The sequence below is a fragment of the Nelusetta ayraudi genome, unplaced genomic scaffold, assembly GCF_046127955.1.
Source record: "Nelusetta ayraudi isolate G7.1 ecotype Tasmania unplaced genomic scaffold, CSIRO-AGI_Nayr_v1 ptg000089l, whole genome shotgun sequence".
Lineage (NCBI taxonomy): Eukaryota > Metazoa > Chordata > Actinopteri > Tetraodontiformes > Monacanthidae > Nelusetta > Nelusetta ayraudi.
Window position 1 is genome coordinate 2,325,001 of NW_027466139.1, and position 16,905 is coordinate 2,341,905.

Here is a 16,905-nt window from a genome sequence, read left to right on the forward strand (position 1 = left end):
CACACACACACACACTGACCTCATTCATCAGCAGCAGACTGCAGCCTGAGAGGAGGAAGAGGAGCTGCTAACTCCTCCCCCTCCCTCTCCTCAGGGGCCACAGTCTCGGTCCCTCAGTGATGACATCACGCAGGTGCGTCTGCGTCAGCTGTGAGGACACAGACCCACCTGTGGAGCCCCCTAGAGGCAGCGCTGCCGTTCAGAGACGCTGCTCGGTGACCATCTGCAGTTGTTTGTGTGTTTGTTTTGAAACTTTCCCAATTTTAAAAATCGGCACACAAACAGATCAGTGTATGCGTGTGTGTGTCTGTGTGCGCGCGTATTCATCCGTCAAACCGACTTTGTCCTCTGACACTGTAAACATGTTATTGTTTGGCATTTCCACTCAGTTTTTTAAGCCACAACAATCAGAGGAGGCCGTGCGTCTCCAAACAATCAGAGCCACTCCGACAGATGTGCTGCCGTCAAATCCACTTTGTGTCGCATGACAGTTCGCAGCCACATCTGCACACACACACACACAAACAAACAAACACACACACACAAACTATAATCTTCTAAAACTCATTTCAGCAGATAAACGTCGTGGTTTGAAGAACCGGCAGCAGACCGAGGTCTCGGTTGTTGGAAGTTCAACGTTTCTGCTGCTCCTGCTGCACTTCACCTCCCCGGCACATGGTGGCACTAGCTAACACACACGCACACGCACACACACGGGGACTGTACCTTCAGAGATGTAGGCGAAGGGCTTGTTCCTGACAGACAGCAGCGTCAGCAGGTTGAAGAAGAGCGCAGCGCAGGTTCCGACCAGCAGGCGGCCCCTGTGAGCGCACACACACACACACACACACACACACACACACACACACACACACACACACACACACACAGGAAAAATTAATTTACATGATAGAAAACCCACTGGGACAATGAGTGAAGACGAACACAAATCATGGATCCAACTGAGCCCCCTTGTGGCTGGCTGCAGTACTGCAGTCTTAATAATTAAATAAAGTTGTTTTCCCTCATATGTACGTATTTTATGTATTTCACATCTAGTGGTGGTGGCGTCAGAGGTGGGTGGGGTTTGGGATATCAGCGGTCCTGATTGGACAGCTGGACTTGTGGAAGGGGACACACTTCTTCAAGACAACTGGACAACAATCCAGACAATCCAGTTAGGTGCGGAAAAATAGTTCCAAACAATCAGCAGAGGGACGTTTGTCTCTCTCTCTTTATCACACACACACGCACGCGCACGCACGCACACACACGCACACACACACGCCAGAGCTGATTAAATGAGGAAGTGAAAAGTGAGAGAAAGTAAAGTCTTAAAACCTTGACAACGCCTGTACTTCGATTGCTACCATCAAATGAACTCAGGTGTGTGTGTGTATGTGTGTGTTTGTTGTGTGTAATCTCATCACAGTAGAGAGGTTATAGGGGTCTAAAAGCCGCCCATTAATCCGTTTTATTGTGGCGGGTGAGTGAGTGAAAAGGACAGAGAGAGAGAGAGAGAGAGAGAGAGAGAGAGAGAGAAAGAGAGAGAGAGGAAGTTGAACTTGGAGTCTGTCACCTGGTGAACCTTTAAATATCAGCAAAACCCTTTCAAAATAAAAGACAAGGCGTGTGATTGGGTCAGGCTCGGTGATTGACAGAGGAGGAGGGGGAGGAGTGCGAATGAAGGTGTTCACAGGTGACATCTCATGGAGTCCAGTGACGAAGATCCAACTGGACCCTCCAGGGGGGCGTGGCCTCCTCCCCTCCCAACCCCTCCTGCTAATCTCTTCTAATTGAGGATTGGTCGCCGAGCAAGACAAGTGAACACGTTGTCGACTTATTCTCTTCACTGTCTGACCCAGATGTTTGGGGATGTTCTGTTCCAACAGCAGCTGGCACAGTGTGTGTGCGTCTGTGTGTGTATGGGTGTGTGTGTGCTCAGTAACACTTACGTATGGACCTCAGGCTGCTCCATGAAGCGCTCCACACTGACAAAGAGAAACAAACACTGTCAACGACACTGTCCAGGTGGGACCACTGATCCCGGCTGAGTGTGTGTGTGTGTGTGTGTGTGTGGGCAAACAATGAAGTAAACACAGAGGGACAAGGAGTGAACAAACAGTCACACACACACACACACACACACACACACACACACACACACACACACACACACACACACACACACACACACACACACACAGGTGTCCAGGAATGAAGCAGACAAACCCAACAAAGTTAAATTGGAACTAAAATTAAAATTCAGGTCAATCGACGTGTGGTTCCAGACGGTTCCAGGAGGGGGCACACTTTGGGTGGGTTGGCATATACAGCTGGCGCAACAGGAACGGTATTAATATAATAACATTTATTTACAATTTATTTAACGTTTACAATTTTTTTGCGCGTCATAATTTTTATTCCAAATGTCATGCGACGGCGTATACAAACCATGAAACACCGCCCCCTGCTGGCCGAGATGCAAGGCTAGTTGCAAAGTTGCTAAAAGTCAGAACACTTCCAACTTTAAAGTGACAAGATTTCATGGACGCTGTGTGTGTGCATGCGCGTGTGTGCGCGTCTGGTGTGCGTGTGCCCCTCCCAACCCTGAAACGTGACCGCAAAGCAACCCCTCCGAGGGCAGCTGGAGGTGGTGTGTGTGTGTGTGTGTGTGTGTGTGTGTGTGTGTATGTGTGTGTGTCACAGTGAGCAAACACAGCGAGACAGTGACACACACAAACACACACAAACAGCGAACGTAAATCCTCTAACTTAGTAAAGTTCGACGAGTGGGAAGTGGCTCCATTTTATTTGCAGCCTTTTGATTTAAATTTCTACAGCAACCTTCTTCCAGGGGCTGATAACACAAATAACAACAATAAACCCATTAAGTAATAACAGTAATATCCTTCAATGAACGAACAACCATCCAAGCCAATGCCTTGAAGTAACCGGAAAAGAATAATAAAGAAGACGTTACTTATAGTCTGTTAAAGTAAATAGTCTGCCAAAATACCAGCAGAGCATTCTGGGATTTGTAGTATTAGCGCCACATGTGCAGGCCAGCAGCCATAGTAGTGATTTTGTGTTGACTTTGCGGACCAAATCTAATGAGACCGCCGGCCAAATTTGGCCCGCGGGCCAGGCTTTGACACCTATTATTTAGATCATATTTAAGACACAAAACTTTCAAAACCTTTGAAGTTATTTTTTTTTTTTATCCTCCTCGCTTGGGTCAGTCAGGTTTGTGCTGACGCTGCAAAAAAAATAAGAATTTATTATTTTTTTTTTCCCTCCACGTGGCTTCCTGTCGTGACTAGCGTCCCTGCAAGCTCCAATTAGCGCATTTCTGAAATAGTTGGACGCAAGGCGGAGACGTGGCGGGGAGGACGGGACGACGAAAAACAAGACGGACGGAGGAGACGATTGGAAGCGCGTCGCCGTGTTGCTTTGGAAATATTGATTGTGTTGTTGCGGGCGAGTTGAGGGGGGGAAATAATTGAAATTTTAATGGAAGGAGACAGACGGAGGGAGACAGAGGACAAAAGACGAAAAAAACTGGACAAAAAAAAATCTGATTTTGATTCATTCATTGTTGTGTGTGTGTGTGTGTGTGTGTGTGTGTGTGTGTGTGTGTGTGTGTGTGTGTACGCACCTCTCCTTCAGGATAAACAAGGCTCCCAGCTGCACGAGAACAGTGGAGGCAAACACAGCCAGAACCTCCATCCTGTCGAACCTGAGGAGACACAATCAGACACGACGAGTCGATTCCTGATCCACGCCAAAACCAACACACATTAATGCCTTAGTGCATGGAGAGAAATCTGGATAGTGTTTTACAGACAAAAACATTTAAAATACAAATACAGCCCATTGGGACCAAACAGACCAAACGCATCGAACCACGATTCAGACTCGAACCACCGCTGACCTTCTGACCTCCAGAGGTCACATAGTGGCTGCCTTCACTGTGGCTGTATTAACCAGGAACCTGTCGTCAGAGAACAGCGCCCCCTGGCTGCATCCTAGCCTCGCTTAGACTGTCTCTAGCTGCTTTTCCAATACAGATTTTCACAAAATAAAAGCAATATTTCTAAAACAATTTCCACAAAGTACAATCGCAATTTAAAGGTGTTTCCATTGAATGGTGTGAAGCACAAAAGCCATAATTGTCGCGTAAACTCTCATCCTGTGAGAAACCACTTTGAGGAGGATGGAGGTAAAAGATTTCTTGAATAAATCTGCATTTCAATGTTGTTTTCTGTCAAGAATAGTTGTATTTTTCTCTCTGTCTCTCTCTTCCTCTCTCTCTCTCCGCCTCTCTAGCTCTCTCTCTCTCAAAGCCCTTGGTCTGGTCAGGACATCTTTGTGCTGCAGGGTCAGAGGACACCACCAGTCTGTGGTTAATCTAAATGACGCTGCTTGCATGCATGCATGCATGTGATATTTCGTGAGAGTTACTGCTGTGATCAGTGATCGACTGGACTGGACTGGATCCTTGACGGCTCGGTGAAAATAAGTCGCTGGTGATTCGATTTCAATCTGTGACTCAGTTAACCACACACACACACACACACACACACACACACACACACACACACACACACACACACACACACACACACACACACACACACACACACACACAGCATTGTAAGAACCAAGTGAGGCTGAAAACAGTTTCCACTCCAGCGACACACTGGGACACCTCGAGGTCAGAGGTCGCTGTTTGTTGCAAATACACAGCATGGCCACTTTACTGCAAAACACACACACACAGACACACAGAAGATTATCTCCTGCAGCTTTTTCTATCTGTCATTGAGGAAACGGATCAGCAGACGCCCCCTGGTGGCGGCCTGTGGTACGAGCGCAGATAAAACGGGAACACAAACCAAACTGGAATAAAAAAACATTTCCGTCGTCGGTTGTTCAGGTGTTTTGAGAAGATGAGGAGGCGGAGCCTCTGTTGGCGCCGCTGACAGCGCGAGTGTCATTCGGCGTTGGGCGACTCACCCGAAGGAGTAGACCTGACTGGGCTTCTTCACGGTGACCCAGGAGCTGATGAGACAGGTGATGAGGCTGCAGGTGAGAGGGAGGACAGGGTGGGCGGGGGCAGAGGGGGGGTGACGGAGGGAGGGAGGAGTGGGCGGGGAGAGAGAGAGGAAAGAGGGGACGACAGCGAGGTCAGCCACAGTTCACCGCTCGATGGCCTTCATCTCTTATTCATCATCATCATCATCATCATCAGCATCATCCTTCATTTTTAATGACTGGGAGTCATCAGCAGGCGTGGCTGCATTCAGCTGATCACACACACACACACACACACACACACACTTCTCCCATTCTTCCCTTGTTAGTTTGATTGATTGGTTGGGTTGTGGTGGCCAGGAGCGGGTCATGTGATCGTGGGCGGGTCACGTGACCAACCGTGGTCACCTTAGTTTGACTGTTTGTGAGGGATGATCCTTGTTTCATCCTCCATCCTTCTTGTTGGACCAACACACACACACACACACACACACACACACACACACTCACCTGAAGAGGTCGAAGATGGTCAGGTACGTGTAGGCCGTCAGCGCTGCAGAGACACAATCAGACCCGAGTGGGTGAGCAGGTGCAAGTATCGTCTTCAAACACACAGGCGACACTAATTGGGACACAGAGCAGCAACTGCTTCCCGACAAAAGGACGCCAGTTTGCCGTCCAGTGACAGGTGAGTCAAGAGGTTAATTGGTGTGTTTTGCCAACCAGAGGATGAGCTAGCAAGAGTGCAAACGAGCAGGAAGCAGGGACCGTCTGCCCGTCTGTCTGACTCTCCGCCTGTCTGTCCGTCCATCCGCCCTGTAATCCCTGGGATTAGCGCGGCTTTAAGCCCGGAGGAACATTTTGTTTCCCCACCGCCGGCGTCCGTGTTGGTCAACCTGACGTCATGTGATCCCGACACAGAGAGACGAACAGACGGGGAGAGAGGCAGCGGGGCTGAGGGCGAGCGACAGCGGTGGGGGTGGAGGGGGGAAGTGATGGACGAGTACGGAGGCGGACGGACGGACCGACGGACGGACAGACAGGAACTGATGGACACAAACAGTCCGGGACTTTCACAATAAAACCAGCGGCTGCGGCTGAAAGTTTACGGACATAAGAACTCCAGCAGGATAGCTGACTGCCAATACCTCTAATGGCCACTCGAGGTACTGCAGCCAAAAAACCCCATGTGCCCAAAAAAATCCCTTTTCCCTCCAACCTGAAACACGCATTGTTTTTATTTTCTAAGTCCTGGACTTTGAATGTTTCTAAGAATTGCACAAGCCAGAACAAAATCAGTGTCTGTGAAGCCCTGCGGTATTTCGCTCTTTATTGAAATGACTCTTAAAACACTGCAAAAAAATGGATGAAATACAAAGTTGGATTTTGAGATTCTCCTGCTTCACGTCCGCCCAGTCCCCCCCCCACACACACACCACTCCTCCCCCGAGCCCGCTGCGGCGGCCCTGCGATCGATGTCTCGGCTCTGATTTCGTCTGGTTGTGTCTGATTAAAAGCTGCAGACGAAAACAGCGATAACAAAAATAACAATAACGATGATGATGATACAAAATGCTGACATCACTGCGACCCCCGCATGCACACGATCAATACCCGGGCTGAAATTTCTCTGGACAGAAATAAGATAGGTGCTCAGACACACACACACACACACACACACACACACACTTTATGAATCTCCTGCTTACAAACAGTAACACCCAGAGGACGTCTGGACGTGAAACTAGACACACACACACACACACACACACCTGACTCGGCCAACAGAGAGCTGGATGTGTGTGTGTGTGTGTGTGTGTGTGTGTGTGTGTGTGTGTGTGTGTGTGTAGATGAATAGAGAAGGACTGGAGGATGAGGAAACAGATGACAGCAGAAATGTGAGCAGCAGGATAAATATTTAATGTCGTCTGCGCACACACACACACACACACACACACACACACACACACACACACACACACACACACACACACACACACACACACACACACACACACACACACACACACACACACACACACACACACCTCTTTAGCCACAGCACTTTTGCGCTGATGCTAAGACGCTAGCCGAGCAGCAGCAGCAGCAGCAGCAGCAGGAGCAGGAGCAGAAGGAGCAGCAGGAGCTCCTTCCATTGTGAAAATCAAGCCTGCCAGACGAGTTGGTTGCACTGCGACTCGTCAACCTGTGCTCAAGTTGCTCCAGTTGCTCAAAGAAAGTTGGTTTTCCACCAAATAAACACTGCGCGACAACACCGGGACGTCCTGATGATGCTACAGGGAGGGGGGAGGGGCGGTGGAGGATTCCCGCAGCAGGGACTGCAAGTTCTTGCATTTTGAGTGAAATTATCCTCGAACCATCAACAACCAGTGAGCGTCTCGTTCAATTGGGCCAATCGCGCTCGACCTCACACTCAACAAATGGTGATTGGCTGGAAACCTGGGCCTCGAGACAGCAGGAGCCTTCAGGGTCGAGGAGAGACTCCAACAGACTGACAAACCTACAAGCCAGTCCTGTCAAACTAAAGCGCGATAATTTATACAGTTTTAAAAATATTATTATTAGTTATTATAATGTCATTAATACAATAACATTATTAATGGGATAATATTGGTTGGGCAGCGAGGCGTTTTGTGGTGGAATGTCCCTTTAAAGCTGCAGATTCTCAGACGACATCAAGGCACTTTGAGTCTCAGAGGGAAGCAGATGCAGTACGTCTCTCTCACTCACACACACACACACACACACACACACACACACACACACACACACACACACACACACACACACACACACACACACACACACACACACACACACACACACACAGTGTACTAAAGGCCCTGTGGGACAGGCTGCTTCACCAGCTGTGTTCTGACACACAGGAACATTGAGGGCCTGGGGACAGTCAGTGTGCACAGTGCACGCACGGGCACACGCACACACACACGACTCGGATCACATGTGCACGCTGGAGACACAAACAGGCCAATGCAAACAAACACACAAACATTATTCAGACATAAACACACAAGAAAACTGAGACGATAAACAGCAAACAGAGAGACGCTGCTGGAGTCCACACACACCTGACTCTCACACACACACACACACACACACACACACACACACACACACACACACACACACACACACACACACACACACACACACACACTTTAGTGGCGGTTATCCATCTATCAGAAAGACAGGGGTGAGAAACAGGTGAGGTCAAGTGAATTTAGAGGTGTGTGTGTGTGTGTGTGTGTGTGTGTGTGTATCAAATTGTGCAGTGGACGACTGGATTGGCTTACATGCTGCTTTAAAGTAAACACATCAGCGTGTTCTTCTCTCTCTCACACAAACCAATATATTCATCCTCAGCTCATGTTTCAGCAACACTGCAACAGCGGCTCTGCTTAAACAGCACACACACACACACACACACACACACACACACACACACACACACACACACACACACACACACACACACACACACACACACACACACACACACTTATTCCTGCCAGTCTACCTGAGAGCGCAGCCAGAGCTCTCTGATTGGTCAACCACCTGGCTGCTGACTAATCCCGACTGTCTGGGCAGAGGCTAGGCTAGGCTAACTGCTAGCACTTCCTTCCAGGCCAATGCTGGGCGAACTACTTCTCCAGACTGGCCTAACACACTGCGATCAAAACACTGACCCCTCTGGTGAGTTTACAGCAAAACCTGAAGCTCTTTAGTGACTCTCGGAGAAATTGTGAGAAATGGTGGCAGTGGCAGCAGAGCTGCGCTCCCTCCACACGCACACAGTGGGTCTGGATAAGCTGTGGTCTGATTATCTCCAGGCAGCTTCGCAGGTCGGCTGAGGGTTAACCGCCTCAGTGGACAAGAAGGCATGTATGGACTCTATACTGCTGTGTGTGTGTGTGTGTGTGCGTGCGTGTGTGTGTGCGTGCGTGTGTTTGCAAACAGACTGACAGCCATAAGTCGGGACCAGATTGTCGGATGTGTACGTCTGTGTGTGTGTGTATGTGTGTGTGTGTGTGTGTGTGTGCGCATGATGCAGTGAGTTCATTTACATGTCGGTTAAGCCGTTAGTCATGAGCTAATGGGGCCACGGCGTGCGTGTGTGTGCGTCCATGTGTGTGTGTGTGTGTGTGTGTGTGTGTGTGTGCCCATGCATTAGAGTGCAGCCTTGTACTGGATGTACACATGAGGCTCCGTCAGTGTAGCAGTTGTTCTAGAACATGGTATTAGACTTGGGAAAGAGGGTCAGTGGGTACATGTGTGTGCGTGTGTGTGTGTGCCATGCTTGATTGAAACTAAAGCCAGAGGTTCACTGCAGGCACTGGATGTACGTGTTCTTTACGTCACATTACACTGAACTGAATTGAACTGCAATCACAGAGTCGTAAGAATCATCTCAGGCGTCGAGTCACTGAATCACTGATTGTACAAACTGACTCATTTGCTGTGTGTCCTCCTTTACTGCGCTCCATCGGGGCCTGTTTATGAGTTGTATGTTTGATGAACACTTGGTGTGTGTGTGTGTGTGTGTGTGTGTGTGAGAGAGTCTTCTTCATTGGTTTTCAGCAGGTGTTGGTGGACGGTGCCGAGAGCGATGGAGAACGATGGAGAACTTTCGGCAGTAGAAGAAGAAAAACATGAAGCGGGGTCGGACTTCATCCTCGCGCTGCAGGAATTAGACCGGACCGCTGCTATCGACGGCGGTGTTGCCTTCCTGCTGTTTGTTCAATAGACGTCCTCCTACTTCCTGTCTGCCTGACACCCAACGCCACCCCGCCCAGCGCTAGCTCGTGTGTGTGTGTGTGTGTGTGTGTGGTGAGGATACGGTTGCATGTTTTCTGTTAATGGCAGCGCTTTTCTGGACAGCCGATCCGTGTTGGTGGCAGGAACAAGCTGCTGCTGATGGTAAACACACACCCACCAATCACGGCTCACCGCTCGCTCTCTCTCTCTCAGACACACACACCCACACAAATACTCTTGCCCAATGTGTATGCGTGTGTGTGTGTGTGTGTGTGTGTGTGTGTGTGTGTGTGTGTGTGTGTGCGTAGAATGAAACCAAGATTGTCCCTCTCAAAACGGTCAAACTACGGCGTGAGTCACATGACCTGCACGCGGCCGCCACAATCCGGTCGACCAATCAACAAATCAAACAACAGAAACAGGTTGCCGCTAAATTGGACATCACTTCCTGGTTATTTCAAAGTAAAAGCGTTGGTACGTATCTGTGATTTTACTGTGAAAACCTCAGCAACTTCAACAACAACACAGCACATTGTGTGTGTGTGTGTGTGTGTGTGTAAGACTGTCAGGCTGTGTTTACAGTGTCGACAGGCTTCGACAGCAGTTAACGTCCCCAAAAGTGTGTGTTTCCAGTGTGTGTGTGTGTGTGTGTGTGTGTGTCACTTTGCATGTGTCCGTCTCCCTCTCATTGCTGTCACAGCGTTTGGTTTGTGAATGTGCGAGTGTGCGTGTGTGTCTGCTCACCCATGCTGTTGGTGGAGCTGCACCACATCAGCAGACAGCCGGTACACAGCAGGTTCAGGGCCCCGAACAGCAGGATCCTCCACGACTGCAAACAGCAACACACACACACAGTCAGAGGGACGAGACTCAACATCAGGCCCGGGGACCCTCAACAGCGGCACGACATAGGCCGACAGGCGCAGGTGGGTTGCGATTGGTCGATCAACAGGAGGTATGGGAGTAAAAAAAAGTTAAAGCACTTTAAAAAAATCTGCATTTCATTTTCATCTGTCGTTCATGGGCGACACTCATCTCCGTTGCCCCGCGGCATTCTGGGATGTGGAGGACAGAGACCTTGCTGCCCAGCACGGCCCCGACGCCGGGTGCTGAGTCAGCAGGTCGCAGACGACCCCCGGCTGCAGAGAAGGTCGCCGCCAGAGGTCGTGAAACAGGACGGGAAGCTGCAGATCCGCCTCCTCGTCGCCCATGTGACTCATCCAGACACTGAGGACCTTCATCATGGTTGGTGTGTTCAGGGTAGGAGGAGGAGGAGGAGGAAAAGGAGGGGGGGTATGCGGAGGAGGAAGTAGAGGAGGAGGAGATTATGAGCAGGAGGAGGAGGAGAAACAAGAGATGGAGGAAGAGGAGGAGGACGAGGAGAAGGGGAGGAGGAGGAAGTGGAGCAGGATGAAGATGAGGAGGACAACTGTGGTAGCCAAACAGAGGGAGCCTCACTGGAAGGATGGCTGCCAACCAGGAAACTGCTGCTGCTGCTGCTGCTGCTGCCGGCCGGGGGGAAGGGAGGGGGGGGGGTCTGCAGAATCTTCAATGAAGAAGAAGAAGAGGAAGCAGCAGGAGGAGAGGAAGACGTGAGCTACGCTTTCACCCCTCAGAGGAGAACGTGTGTGTGTGTGTGTGTGTGTGTGTGTGCGTGTGTCCTGGCCTGTCACTTTGTGTCCCAGTCATACGCAGCAGCGTGCGGCGCCGCGTGCTGTGAAATCTACAATTACTGCGGCTGCTGTGTTATGACAGCGCTGGGGCGTCTGGTGACAGCACTAGCCAGCCAGCAGTGTGTGTGTGTGTGTGTGTGTGTGTGTGTGTAAAACACAGGGGAAGACACTCGGTCCGAACGCCTTGCAGCCCCTCCCCCTCTCTGGACGGAGGAAGCAGGAGCTGGTTTTAATTCCTGGCTCTCTGGTGCCCCCAGTTGACCGGTGGAAGCAGCGCTGCCCACCCCCCACCATCCCCCAGCCTCCCAGCACTGGAGGCAATGCCAAAATATTGAGGTTGCATGTGACATTAAGAGTCACGCAGCCGCAACGTGCAGCTGCTCATTCACTAGGTAGTGAATGGGGGAAAAAAATAAGCAAGAAAGAGCAAAGCCCCTGCTGGTGGCAGGCGGTATTACATCAACAGGAGGAGGATTGTGGGTTTCTGGGCCTGCTAGTGTTCGTTTCCTTTCAGGTATGTTTCAATAATTGTCTTGAACATTTTTGCTGCTTTGCCAGCTATTTTGAACCATTAAAAAAAAACTTTCCCTCATAAAATTGCAAAAACAAATTAACATTAGTATTAATATTAATAAGGGGATGACGCTCTGGCTGTCACAAACAGAGCGAAACCCAGCAGCAGCTGGATTCTTTCCTGTCACCGTCGTGTCGAGGAGTTTCCACCGAGTCTCTTGATCAAATATCCCGAGACTCGAGTAAAGTAGATCTCCAGACCGGTCTTGAGACCAAGACTAATCTCCAGTGCTACAGCACTAGGACCTGAAACACCGCCCCATCCTGCCCCACACAGCTCAGAACCAGCAGCCTCCCTCCCGGCCCTCCCAGTCTCCAGGGGGCGTGTTCTCCTCTTAAAATAAACACTTACATAATGAGGCGGTGGCGGCGGCTGTTAACTCAGCCGAGGTCTCTCTGACAGACCAATGTTCCCGTTGTCGGTTCTGGGACATTTAGTTCCCGCCGCAGCGGTGCATCGGTGCGTCTGGTGACACCCTCGCACAAACAGGAAGTGGAGGAAACCCCACTCGGTTCAGGGACCATGGCTGTGTCTCAATTCAGGGTCTGCACCCTTCGAAAGGAGCGTCCTCAGTCTGAAGGAAACGTTATCCGAGGACCCGGCCTAGAAGGACGACCAAACCCCACCTCCCCGGTAACCACTCTGGACGGTCTAGTCTTCGTCGTAGTTCCTCGTTGTGTCACCGCCGTTCCCTCCTGCTGGCCAACCCGGGAAGTGACGTTTTCATAGCATCAAGCTAACCATTGGTTCGCCATCCGACGATGCCGTTGGATGTTCAAATAAGTAAAAACCCTACGTTAAAAACTGAATATTTTATGTGAAATTTCAATACTTAAATTTATACGTCGTGTCTTTGCCAGTACGTGCCGCTAATTTCAGCTGACTTCCCAGGATCCCAGGATGCTTTGCAGCAGCACGCAAAGCATTATGGGATACAGAAGTAGCGCCGTATCCTTGGGAATCGGCTAAAGCGAGGGCGAGTTCCGAGTACATATTTTGAGCGTCCTGAGGACTTTTGGGAATTGGGACGAGCCTTTGCGCAGTGCTATGACGCGACGTCCTTTCAAATGCATGCTTCAAGGGTTCAGACCCTGAATTGAGACACAGCCCACGTTTGAAAAAGAAATGTCAGATTTCTACCCGTGTCGTTCGCTCGAAGGTCTGCCCGCCACAAGGGGGCAGTGTTTCCTGTGAACCTATGCCAAAAAGCATAGGTATGTCAAATTCTGGCCCGCGGACCAAATTCGGCCCGCAAGGCAACATTAAGTGACTACTACGGCTGGCCCATCACTACAGTGTTATACAGCAGATATAACACTAAAAAAACTACAAATCCCAGAAACGTTAACCAGCGTCAAAGATTTTGGCTCAGCAAACCAAATCTGATATTAAGTTCACAGCTAAAACGGAGGCACTATTTAGGTGAGTGCGAGCATTTATTGTCTATTTAACAATTGTCATGCGGCTGCCGGCGGCGCTGCTTGGTTTTCGCGCGACGCCGTGCCAATGCGACCTTTACGACGTGAACTATGTTTGGCCCCTAATCCGAGCGCGACACCATGTAATCCAATCCGAGGCTCTGCGTGGGGGGGCCTTGCGAGTGCGCAAAGTGGATTATGGAACAATAAAACACACAAGGATGACAATCACACGTGATGGAACAACATCACGGTGCCTCGGAGGATTTTCTTTATGTTGATGCTTTTTTTTTTTTTTTTTTTATCTTAAAGGATTTAAAGTTAAGAGAAACCAGGACAAACTGTTGTTGACGCCACAGTCGCTCCAAAGCAAGGGTTGGCAAACTTTCTCTGTGATGTCACAAAGGGCACTCTGCTAGGTAAGTGGCTAGACCGCCCAGCAACCGTTGTGGCTGGTTTTAACGTGAGCATCATCTGTCACCCAGCGGCCAAACTCAAAATTTAAACCAAGGGGGCCCTGATGATGAGCTGGACGCTGTGTGATGAGCTGGTAGGGGCTGCCGTAGGCGGGTGGAGTGGCTGATACTCACTGGTTCACTGGGACACATCCACCTGCCGGGCTAACGGGATTAACCGCCACTGTTTGGGTTGGACTCCCACCGAGACGCACAAACAATCCCGGCAGATTACAGCAGCGGCGGCGGCGGCAACGAGATTACGAAAGCTTCTGACTCACTCACCCGTTGGTCCGAGGAGACCAGGCGGAGCTCCTGCAGGAGCTTCCCAAGCAGGGAGCGGTGAGTCTTCCTGAAGGGGTGGATGGTGCCCTGCAACAGAGGAAACAGACACACACACACTGTTAGGACATCATCAGACATACCAGCCTGCACAGACACAACAGCAACACTCTGACAAGTGACCACAAGAGTTGTGGAACACTGTTTGACCTGCACTGCCACCAAGTGGCGAGTCGGGGTATCACCGCTAAACGGAACCCTACAGTGGGGACACCATGGTGGAGGAGGTTTGGCTCAATTCTGAGCCCGATTTTTCTCACCCTTATCACCAAGTGTGAGGCGTTCACATGATGGATAAGTCAAGTCCTCTCAGGGATCAGTAGGTGAAATAATTTTCATGTTCTGATGATCTCATGCAGAGCAGAAGATCCTCTGGTTGTGTCTCCCAGCCCCAGTGGGAGCTTTTCAAAAGAAAAACCAACAACCTCCAGTTTTAGACGATGGACAAGGAGGCACAAAGACTCATGAACAAGACTCACAATTTAGTGACTATAAATAAGTAACTTTGCCAAAACATCTGAATGAAGTCACCTTACTTTCTAACTGCTTGACGTGATTTTCATTGAAATCACAGCAACATTAATCCTCTCTCCGAACGTCGAGAAGGACGTTTTTTTAAATGGTTTCACACAAACACTGCAGGGTCAAGTTTGTCGCAGGCGTGTTTAAAAAATGGACTCACCAAGACGTAGGTGTCGTGCTCGTGCTTCTTCCTGTGCAGGTGGGAGCCTGCAGAGAGAAAGAGAGAGGTACCAACAGTCAGCGCGTGACAAGACGACACGCAACAATAAACCACAACCACACACGAGCCGTGAATCAGACAAACTGAGTCGCAACAAACTGAGGAGAAGTTGCAGAGAAGTTGTGCGTCAACATCATCCGAGCCGCTCCGCCCTGTTGAAGTCTGGCACGGTGGGAAAAGTGTAGAACAGGCACGGGCAAACTACAGCCCGGGGGGGCCATACGCAGCTTTATAATCTGGCCCACTGAACTTGAAACCATTTTTTAATAAACCTTATTAAATGTTTTAGTCTCCCTGCGTTCTCATCTTTTTCTGCCAAAGTGATGATGAACATATCCTGAAGAATAACACAACTCTAAATTACTTTTAAAAAGCAGTAACTGAAAAAGTTGTATTTCATTTGTTTAATTTTCAGTGTTTAACGAGTCACTACAACAAAGAAGATATTAAACACATGGATTTTGTTGTGACTTTGCTTTTGTACATTTTTAATTGACAATAAATCACATTTTCTACAACGTCCCATTATATATTTTTTCCTCCCATGAGGTGGGTCACCAAAACACGCCATCCATCTGTGTCAAATTTTAGAACCCATTGTGGCCCCGCCAGTCAATAGGTTTGCCCATCCCTGATTAAGGTGGTCCAGGGGTGGTTCTAGGTGGTTCAGGGGTGGTTCTGGGTTGTGCTAGGTCGTTCTAGAGGTCGTTCTACGTGGTTCAGGTGGGTGTAGGTGGTTCTAGGCCAAACTACGAAACTGCAAATTATAGTTTTCCTCCTATGAGGTGGGTCACCAAAACACTCCCCCTCTGTCAAATAGTGGTCCCACCTGTAAAATAAATAAATAATTAAAATAATAATAAAAAAAAAAGTTTGCCCACTCCTGGTGTAAAATAAAAACTTTCAATTTGGACTCAGACTGCAACAGCAGGAATTGAACTACTGGAAGCTGACGCGGGTCTGTTTTTTTTTAAGCCGACTCGGATGAAGCTCTGCCGCCGAGGTCAAAAGTGACACAGGAGCCCGACAACGGCCATCAGGAGAACCGGAACCGGCCCGTCCAGTCATCCCCGGCGGGACAATCACCAGTGAGCAGAACCGCCAGTCTGGGCGAAGTGAGAAAGAACCCACCAACACACCGCAGCCAGGAGCTAACAGCTAACCTGCTGTTAGCCGGGGCAAGCCGTTAGCATCACAAACCTGAGTCGCCGACGTTGATGACGTCCACAGACACCATGTCAGGCTTGTCCAGCGGCACCACCTTCCGCTCCGTCACGCCGCACGGCACCACGTCCGGCTTCGGGCCGAACTTCCTCGGGTAAAAGTCGCCGGCATTGTGGTGGTAAGGCAGAGCCGAAGACGTGGACATGATCCTTCCGTCCATTGGGGCTGCCTGCACCGCGCATGCGCGCACGCCTCGTCACTTCTTCTTCTTCTTCTTCTTCTTCTTCTTCTTCTTCTTCTTCTTCTTCTTCTTTTCAAAAAAATTGTACAAAACAAATTTGGACAAGGCACACAAAGAACCAGACATTAGAGACACTTCTGAGGTAAACATTACAGGGGGTGAAAATAAATAAATAACTCAATAAATAATAATAAAATACAAAATGACAAAAATGAAAAATGAGAAAAAAACAAAAGAAAGAAAGAAAAGAAAAAGCCCGTAAAGTCATGTACATCCCTGAGACTGTGAGGTCAGAGGTCATTAAAGATACCAAAGTCATTATATCAACATAGTCAACCTCAGGCGGCAAATTAAATCGGTTTAATTTGACGTTGAGCTTCAGCAACATCAAATTAAAACGGATTATGAATTAATTCATAATTCATAATTTGAGAAGCAGAGGGAAACATTATCCTACGACGG

General features: G+C 49.4%; 1 protein-coding gene across 1 annotated transcript in view; it reads right to left on the bottom strand.

Annotated features, from left to right (window-relative positions):
* The window catches only part of slc30a6 (solute carrier family 30 member 6), a 22,782-nt gene extending 6,314 nt beyond the window's left edge, over positions 1 to 16,468 (bottom strand). Inside the window, exons 1-9 of the mRNA XM_076046276.1 lie at positions 16,239 to 16,468; positions 14,979 to 15,025; positions 14,240 to 14,326; positions 10,579 to 10,663; positions 5,548 to 5,590; positions 5,020 to 5,085; positions 3,659 to 3,739; positions 1,956 to 1,991; positions 727 to 821 (exon numbers count right to left, since the gene is read on the bottom strand). Coding sequence (XP_075902391.1) covers positions 727 to 821; positions 1,956 to 1,991; positions 3,659 to 3,739; positions 5,020 to 5,085; positions 5,548 to 5,590; positions 10,579 to 10,663; positions 14,240 to 14,326; positions 14,979 to 15,025; positions 16,239 to 16,422 — 724 coding nt within the window. The 5' untranslated portion in view covers positions 16,423 to 16,468. The remainder of the gene's footprint in view (positions 1 to 726; positions 822 to 1,955; positions 1,992 to 3,658; positions 3,740 to 5,019; positions 5,086 to 5,547; positions 5,591 to 10,578; positions 10,664 to 14,239; positions 14,327 to 14,978; positions 15,026 to 16,238) is intronic.
* Between the last annotated feature and the right edge of the window lie 437 nt (positions 16,469 to 16,905).